This window comes from Stegastes partitus, unplaced genomic scaffold (assembly GCF_000690725.1).
Source record: "Stegastes partitus isolate 25-593 unplaced genomic scaffold, Stegastes_partitus-1.0.2 Scaffold354, whole genome shotgun sequence".
NCBI classification, from domain to species: Eukaryota; Metazoa; Chordata; class Actinopteri; family Pomacentridae; genus Stegastes; species Stegastes partitus.
The window spans coordinates 429506-438130 of NW_007578085.1; the positions used below are offsets into that span (position 1 = coordinate 429506).

The 8625-nt window shown below is 42.4% G+C and overlaps 2 protein-coding genes across 2 annotated transcripts; one reads left to right on the plus strand and one right to left on the minus strand.

The window, feature by feature from the left end:
• Positions 1–358: 358 nt before the first annotated feature.
• LOC103359108 (uncharacterized) lies at positions 359–6681 on the plus strand. Its single transcript, XM_008284324.1, has 16 exons — positions 359–690; positions 1006–1113; positions 1365–1440; positions 1692–1848; positions 2049–2094; positions 2235–2293; positions 2481–2516; positions 2666–2718; positions 2826–2958; positions 4445–4659; positions 4745–4790; positions 4880–4945; positions 5054–5113; positions 5214–5299; positions 5547–5641; positions 5719–6681. The coding sequence occupies exons 1-16, from the start codon at positions 654–656 to the stop codon at positions 5751–5753; spliced, it is 1308 nt and encodes a 435-aa protein (XP_008282546.1). The 5' UTR covers positions 359–653; the 3' UTR covers positions 5754–6681.
• Positions 5879–8268, minus strand: LOC103359107 (histone H3.3). The gene is made up of 4 exons (XM_008284322.1): positions 8167–8268; positions 7245–7382; positions 6987–7140; positions 5879–6893 (listed from the first exon to the last, which is right to left on the minus strand). The coding sequence occupies exons 2-4, from the start codon at positions 7370–7372 to the stop codon at positions 6765–6767; spliced, it is 411 nt and encodes a 136-aa protein (XP_008282544.1). The 5' UTR covers positions 7373–7382; positions 8167–8268; the 3' UTR covers positions 5879–6764.
• Between the last annotated feature and the right edge of the window lie 357 nt (positions 8269–8625).

Genomic DNA, 8625 nt, shown 5'->3' on the forward strand with positions numbered 1-8625 from the left:
TTAATGGGTTGCTTTAATTTATTTCCGAAGACGTCTTTATTTAATTGCGACATATGTGTGTATTATTGATTTTTGTTATTGAATAAAGCTGGCGTTGTTTTTACAGTGTGCTCTTGTTAACACTAGGTGGTGGAAAAGTGTCTACTAACCAGAACAACAGGTGTCAGCAGCCAGAATAAAGTGTGTTGTGGAGCATATCCAAAAATGTACATTACAACAAACTACATTTTAATCTTAAAGCCACTAAAACGTGTTAATGTGGAAATAAATATTGAAGTAAAGCCAGGCTACAGCAGGTCTGGTGTGTGTGTGTGTGTGTGTGTGTGTCAGCAGGACAGCAGATGTCACTGCAGCCTCTCAGCAGCTTGTGTGTCGGTGCTACTTGAGGCACGACAGAGATCTGCAGAAGCTTTGACAGGTAGCTCCGACTGTCATTTCTTTGATGTTTCCAAAGAATCCCCAGATGAAATGAACCCGCCAGTGTGTGCTCCTCCCTGTCTGTCGGGTTTGTTCTGAGGAATGAACGGGAAGGTGTCTCGGTATGTCAGCGACACGGAAGTGTGATCACAGCGTGTGTCCCTGTGCGTAAATGACAGCAGGCTGGAGGAGCGTCTCTAAGCGAGGACGGGCTCTGATCACAGCTGCTCCTCGACATGGCACCCAGAGACCCTCTGATCGGCACCCTGAAGGGTAAGCATCAATAATAGATGCATGGTAGGAAGATGTTATTGGATCATCATCTCAGCTCATCGTCCATCTTTACGACGTCTCGTTGCTCTCCAAAACAACCTGCGTTCCTGCCTCGATAATTGGGGGTTTATTTCTGTTAAAGACACCCCTATTACGCATCAACCACACCTCTATTTTTTATCATCTTATTTATTGTGTTGATCAGCGATGATCGTGCAGATTGGATGGAAAATTGTGGTGTGTTTTTGCCCACTGTCACGCAGATTGACAGCAGCTCCACTGTTTATTGCGTGTGTTTTTTTCCCCCTCTCACAGTGTGCGTCCTGAACCTGCAGGCTGATGGGGAGATGGTGACAGACTCCAACCCTCACCTCGCCTCCTGCTGTGAGCTGCTAGAGCTGGTCCTCAGGAAGGGGCTCCAACGTCAGTGTCAATAACATGTTGACATCAGATGTTTTTATGTGTATTAAAGCACATGCTGTTCATCTGACAGATAGAGCTGCACATTTCAAATGCCACTTCATGCTTGAAAGGGTTGTAACTGATTAAGAAAAATCACAATATTTTGAGGCAGAATCTAGTTGATTTAGATTTTTAATAATAACTCATCTGAAGCCCAACATGTGAAATACACCTTTTCTGTATTAACTGGTTGTGTTTTAATTTCTCTCCAGAGCCAGTTCTCAGTCTGGTAAACAGAGATTACTGGCAGTGTTTTGAACAACTACCACACCAAGATGTCTGCGGCAGGTAAGAACATCCTGCTTAGACTGACTGATAAGAGTTTTTACAGCAGTAGTTTCTACATACCTGCAGACAGAGAGAGAGAGAGAGAGAGAGAGAGAGAGAGACAGCAGCATCAGAGGAAGAGTAGCAAGTTATTAGACTGATTAATTTTATCCAAAATTAGTTTTAAAAAAAAAAGAAAAATGCAAACTATTGGAAATGAAAATTAGCTGCCCTGTTCATGCCTGTGGTCTCTGCTGATGTGTTGTGTGTAGGCTGTCTGCTCTGTCCTTGGCGGTTGAGCAGACCAGAGTTTGCAGGAAGCTGCTCTCAGCTCAGGGCCGAGGCCGCTACCTGCTCAGGCTGGCCCTCAGCCGCAAGACCCTGCCACAGTTCTTCACACACCTGCTGCACACACCCAGAGTCCTGGAGGTCAGACACACACAAACACACACCAGAGACGTCGTTGCTACTGAAATATATTGAGAGATGGATGCATTTCTCCCTCTGCTGTCCATGTGTATCTTTTCCTTGGACTGTTGGTGATCTGGGAAAAAAGAATTTTAGTAATTTGGTCTCTCTAACAGACCTAAACAGCTTTTATTCACATGCTTTCTCTCCCCTCCCTCCAGTGGTACAGTCCAGCTTTATCGATTCTCAGGAATGAGGAATTTGTGGGTGAGATGTTTTACTTGGTCTGATCTGTTTCCACTAACTTCAATGGCTTTAAGGAAAGCTGAGGAAATTCTTGTCACCACCACCATCCGGTGCCCAACATCAACACCAGACTCTAAGTGGCACTGTTCTCCCTCTTCCAGAGCCTTTCATGTCGCTGCTGCTGGTCCTGTCTCACATGGAGTTCAAACTGGACATGGAGGTCAGAGCAGCAGCTTGTTTTACAAATGCACTGTACATCTGTTTCCACATATTTTTAAAGCCACATTCTTTCCTCTAAAATATACAATTTATTGCCAAATATCATTTGGCAAAACTGACAATTTTTTGAAATCAGTTTGAAATCCAACAACTCAACACTAATAAATATTTCTGATTACTTTACACAGAACTGCAGTTTTCTGGATGAGAGCTGGCTCCTCCCAGTAAGAACAATGATCACTGCTGCACAAGTCACAGCATCACAACAGTGTTATCGTAGCTTTGCTGGCCTTAGAATATACAGCTTCAAGGATAGAAAAATCAGTATCTGTAGTGAGATCCAGCAGAATGTCACTAGACTGTTTGTTTTCAGGTGTGTGAGCTGTATGAAGTGGTGCCGTGTCGGGAGGTCGGGATGGTTTTGAGGTTTGTATCTTCAACTCTCTAAAAGTAGATTTTCCTTCCACTGAGCAGTGCCTGCGAATGTAAAGATCTGTCCAACCTGCTGCATGTGTCTCTGTGTCCCCCTGTAGATATCTCAGTGGGCGCGTCTTCGTCCTCGACCTGATGCCTGGCAGTCAGGCTCACGTCGACAAGTTCATCTCTCCTGGTGACATTATTGATGAGATCAACGGGACCTCGCTGAGAAACTCCAAAAACGGCCAAGTGAGGAAATCCTCAGACATGCCGTATATTAATGACATTTCATCAACATTAAATGTTAAGGTGATATAAATGAAACTCTTTACATTAGTCTGGGGGATCTTTTGTGAAAAATGCTGATACATGTACAATCCCACAAAACACACAGGAAACAGTGAGGAGTGGATTTAGTTTGAATTACAAGCTTCTTAAAGGTGCTGTAAGTAGACACTGTACCTGGTTATAGGTAAAACTATACTCTTCATAACTATTCCTGTCATGTGAATGGAACCTTACAATAGCCCCTTTTCATTACAGTAGGGCTGCAATTAAGATTATTTTTTTTTTATTGTTGATTAAGTTGGTGATCACTTTCTTGTAGTGAACTAGTTATCTGGTCTATAAATTGTGTGAAAATCATGAAAAATGTCAATCAGTGATTTCCAAAGCCAAAGATGACATCTTCAGATGTGTTGTTTTGGTTAAAACCCAAAGATATTCAGGTTACTGTCATAGAGGAGAAAAGAAACCAGAACATATTCAGATTCAAGGGTATGGAATCAGAAAATTCTGACTGTTTTGTCTTTTAAAAAAAACAAACAAACAAACAAAAAAAACAACTCAAACTGATTGATTCTAAAAATAGTTTTCAAATATTTTAATAATTGGCAACTGATCAATAAATCGTTGCAGCTCTACGTGACAGTGATATACAGAGCCCTACAAGTGTAGCAGCAAAATGGTATTCAGCCGTCAGTTGCTGTAACTGTGTCATATCAAAATTTCTGCAAATAAAAAAACAAAACATGAGTAGATTGTTTAAAATTCCTGCATGAAATCCACACGGGTGTATTTATTTGGGTTTCCTGATCAGAGTTGCATTTGCATGAGCAGACTGCCGTAGATAGACAGAATCTCCTGTTCTTTTTATTACACCAGTTCCAGTGGGATACTCATTTCTTTGTGACATTGTGCAGTTAGTTCCCAGTATAACTGCACCCACCTTAAGCAGCGCTGTAATCAGGGTGTGAGCAGGACTGTACTTGTCAACATGGTAAACATGACCCTGCTTGAAGGCACGATAGGACCAAAATGAGGAAGTTTGTTTAGATTTTTTTTTACTGGAGGAAAACAGCAACACTGGAAGCAAGAAGTCTCTAATTACACTATTTTGCATTCTGAAAAATATAGAATTTATATAAGAGCAACGTCAAAGCCAGTCCCAACGCTGCATTAGGGCTTACAGTAAGTTTTTCTGTTGCCCTGTTAGTACAGTAGAACCAGTAAAGACGTTCCAGTGAGCTGTGCAATGTACACACATCATTATGTCCTTCAGAGACAGACAGTGCAGCTCCTCTTCTGTGATTAAATCTATGAGACAATGGTCAGTCACACCCATGACAACCATAAACGTGTATACTTAGAAAAACTGGCACTCTCACAATTGTACACACACATTTGTGAAGTCAACTTACATACAGTCTAACATACATTTTCTTTTTTCCCCCAGGCAGGTGTAGTTTTGTCTCGGTTGAAGGGCTGCCCTTTGTCCATCCGTGTTATGAGATGGAGGGCCCACGATGGAACAGTGTATCGGCCGCTTATTAAACTCCTGAGGGCCCTGAGGATGGAGAATCCCGCTCTGCAGCTTGGCCCTGCTCCCTCCGAACAGCCTGCCAGTAAAGACCAGAAACCTCTGCCGTCACAGTGTCTCAAAGAGGGAAGGCAAGTGTGTCCTAAATCAGAAATCTTACTTCATGATATGACATTTTAGAGACAAGCTACAAAGTGACCAACCTCTCCCCAGCAGGATTGTGTACATTGTGCAGTTCTTGGGAAAAGCAAACATTGGGATGGTAAATAATCATTTGTTTTCACAGTTAACTACAAGTCAAATCATTGTGTATAAGTCTCCCATAATTGATGTGGTTTGATCCTTTCATAGTTTGGAGGCAAAGAGGTGCTGCAGCATGCAATCCCACAAGTGCTGCAGAAAAACCTGCCCAGCAAGGTAATGAGCCCACTCCCCTGCCCGAGGGCAACTTGGCTTAATGGATGTTGGATTCTGTCATGTTCTGCAAAGCATCTAACATGTTAACATGAGTAATTTGTCCTGCAGGAGGTGCTTTTAGATATGAAGGAAACACATTTGACATGCACAGACAGAAACAGTAAAAAGGTAGGTACACGCATGTTGTCTGTCACGACTAATAACTGGAGTCAATTTGCCACCACTGACTTCTTCTGGTGTAACAAGCTGATTTGTCTTGCCCCCTTAGGAGCTCTTTGAGCATCATTATCCAGAGATTTCATGCGTAGGGAGATTTGCACAACCAGACTACAAAATATTTGCCTTCTGTGTGGCGTAAGTATTACATTTCCATACAAAACTGCTAAAGCCATCACTGATATTAGTCGACCCCAAGATGAAAAGTGATAAGGATATTTCTATTATGGAAGACTTTCCCACACATTCCTGTTAATCATGGCTTGCAGCTTAGGTCACTAACTGCCAGACAGGATGTGGTGATGCAACACACAAGGCTTTACAGCTCTGTTGTCATTGGTTGAGCCCAGATGTCATCTAAGCACATGATTGGCTCTGTTCACAGAGACTCCCCAGAAACCCCTCAGTCCACAGGCTTCTGCTGTGCAGTCCTCAGAGCCAGCACCGTCAAGGAGTGTGAGGAGATAGTCTGCCGCATCGGTGAGGCATAAAAACATTGTCAAGTGAACCAAATCTGTGGAGTTCAAACATTAAATGTCTTGTAATTTCTTTTGCAGCGACTGGTTTCAAACATACTGAATGGTTTGTATGACAAAACACCAGCTGTGGTCAACAATATGTGTTGTAAATAAAATATGTGTAATGAATCATCCACACTGCATCAGTGTCTGACTGCCAAATATACATTTTTAAATCAACTACAGAACACTCAATATGTCTACTCATAAAGACCTTTAATAGAAAGACATGTGACAACATTTCATAAATAGTATTAAATGTAGCTGCCAAGATTTTATGTTGGAAAAACATGTAAAAAGCGATCCAGAAAAATACAGAGGGTCTGCCATGCTCTTTGTCACCGAGTATCGAGGATCAACTGAGGTAGCCAATACCCTGACACTACAGCGAGGCCTATTGAACATGACATGCTGGCATTTTGTGGTAAATGGGTAAAGAAACCCTGGCCCTCCCATGGAAGATGCGAAGAATTCATCCCAACTTCAAAGACAACTCCATCCCCAGAAGGAACCCAACACCTACACTAAACTTGAGTGGTGCAGTAATGTTACATTTAGTTTAATAGCCGTGTTTTCATACAGCCAAGCGGCTCTGAAACAAACATGTGAGGTCTTCAGGATTTGTTCTCAATTGGGCCAGCTGTAATTCTTTCATGTCAGCTGGTAGTGGCCATAGTCCATGTCATCTGAATGGAAAGACAACTAAAGTGGAAGTAGCTGCAAGTTAATTGTTCGCTACATCAGAAATTTTGCACATCGACTTGAATGCGCCAAAAACCCACCACAAGCATATAAACTTGTGAAATTGATGAAATTCTCATAATTTCACATTTCTATTAACTTTATCCAATTAGATGAGTTATGGAAACACGGCTAATGACCCATGATGGAACAGGTAGATACTCCTGCTGCTATACCCAAAGTATATTCAGGCTTATGGAATGGTTGATGTATTGTCTCAATCTAAAATACAATACAAAATTCAAAAAGAACTTATAAAAATAACCCAGGAAATAAAAATGTCCACAAAATGGTTAAGTACGATAAATAGGATCATTTGTTGCGACAACGCTGCCACCGGCCACTTAGGCCCTCTCTCCCCTTATCCTACGAGCCAGCTGGATGTCTTTGGGCATGATGGTGACACGCTTGGCGTGGATGGCGCACAGGTTGGTGTCCTCAAACAAACCCACCAGGTAAGCCTCACTGGCCTCCTGCCGAAAGAAAATAGAAAACAAACACTTTATTGCTGCTCATATTTCTCCCCTTGTACTTCTCTGCAAGAGTTTGAATTCATTGTTATTTACCTGAAGAGCTCCAATGGCAGCACTCTGGAAGCGCAGATCAGTCTTGAAATCCTGGGCAATTTCTCTCACCAGACGCTGGAAGGGCAGCTTGCGGATGAGCAGCTCAGTGGACTTCTGGTAACGACGGATCTCCCTCAGAGCCACAGTTCCAGGCCTACACAACAAGAGGACGTTAGGCACATTGTACACTTGTGTACTGCAGTATATTGTATGCTACAGACAAGTTATTAGAGTGACTGAAAGTTAAACACTACACACCTGTAACGATGAGGCTTCTTCACTCCTCCCGTGGACGGAGCGCTTTTCCTGGCAGCCTTGGTAGCGAGCTGCTTCCTTGGCGCCTTTCCTCCGGTAGACTTACGGGCAGTCTGCTTGGTACGGGCCATGTCGTACTTGCTAAAAACGGTTAAAAATACATTTTAATAAATGCCGTGTACAATAACAGTCCTCAGAGTAACATTACCAAACAAAAAAAAAATAGTCCCATACAATTGTGATTACTGTAGAGCTAGCATGCTAACCTAGCTATAGCTAAACACAGCCCCTCCCCCAAAGCTATAACCACAGGGAGGCGTCGGTTCTTTTTTTTTTAATAAACCAGTAATACAATAAACGCTACGCCAGTCTACGAATAATACAATAGCCGTCAATGAAACGACTGTTTTCAGCGTAAATAAAGTTTTCGTAGAAAAGACATGTTGACCATGACCGTGTATACCGACGATCGGTCCCTGAGGCCTACTCCAACCAGAGATAATGGCGTCAAAACACTCGGCGCCTGAACCGACCAGTCAGGCTCTGCTTTTCAACTTCGCCATTTTCAGGTTCTCGTTGTATCTCAGGCGACATAGCCTCGGTTCTGCTTCATCAACATTAGCTAACACATAATTAGCTTAGCTAACCGCTGTTTTGTATAAACTGTCAACATCGACACAAAACTAAATCAAGTTTTTAAGCTTGTTAAGGTTTTCCTGTTTTGATTGGGCGACTTAATCTCGACGTTTGCCGATAACGTCAACCCTCAGAGACTCCATTGTTCTATTTTTAGCTAATGCTATCGTTAGCAAGTCGACATGTTAGCCTAACAGCGTCTGGAGATAAAAAAGACGATCACGACTCATGTCACAATCATGACAATTCATTCACTCAACACACAAATGACATAAATTAATATTTTTACCTTTAGGGTATCAGCTGATTATAAAATAATTGCCGTAGACGACACACCGACAGTTGCGTCCGTTCGAAACGACTTCTACCGACGAGACGGATGAGGCCGAGTATTAATACTCTGTCTGACGTAATGGTTGTAAAACACTCCTCGCCCGTTGGCTCACCGTCCTGAGTGACAGACTCAGTAGCCAATGAAGTACAGCAAATAAAAAAAGCATGAACATGAATAGGATCGTTGATTTTGTTCCTGACTTTCAGCTTTATACAAATCCGACATATGTGTCTCTACCAATGTACATACTATAATCTCGTAAGTGTTTTGTGATTTGCGCAAATACTGGTGAAGTTATGAGGAAACTCCATATCCCATGATTCCGTGTTGTAGCTGGTTGTCCCTTTGCTACTACTTCCTATTGCCTTGCGCAAGCTCACATCGTCGTAGAATGCGGATTTCGAAGCTAATAAG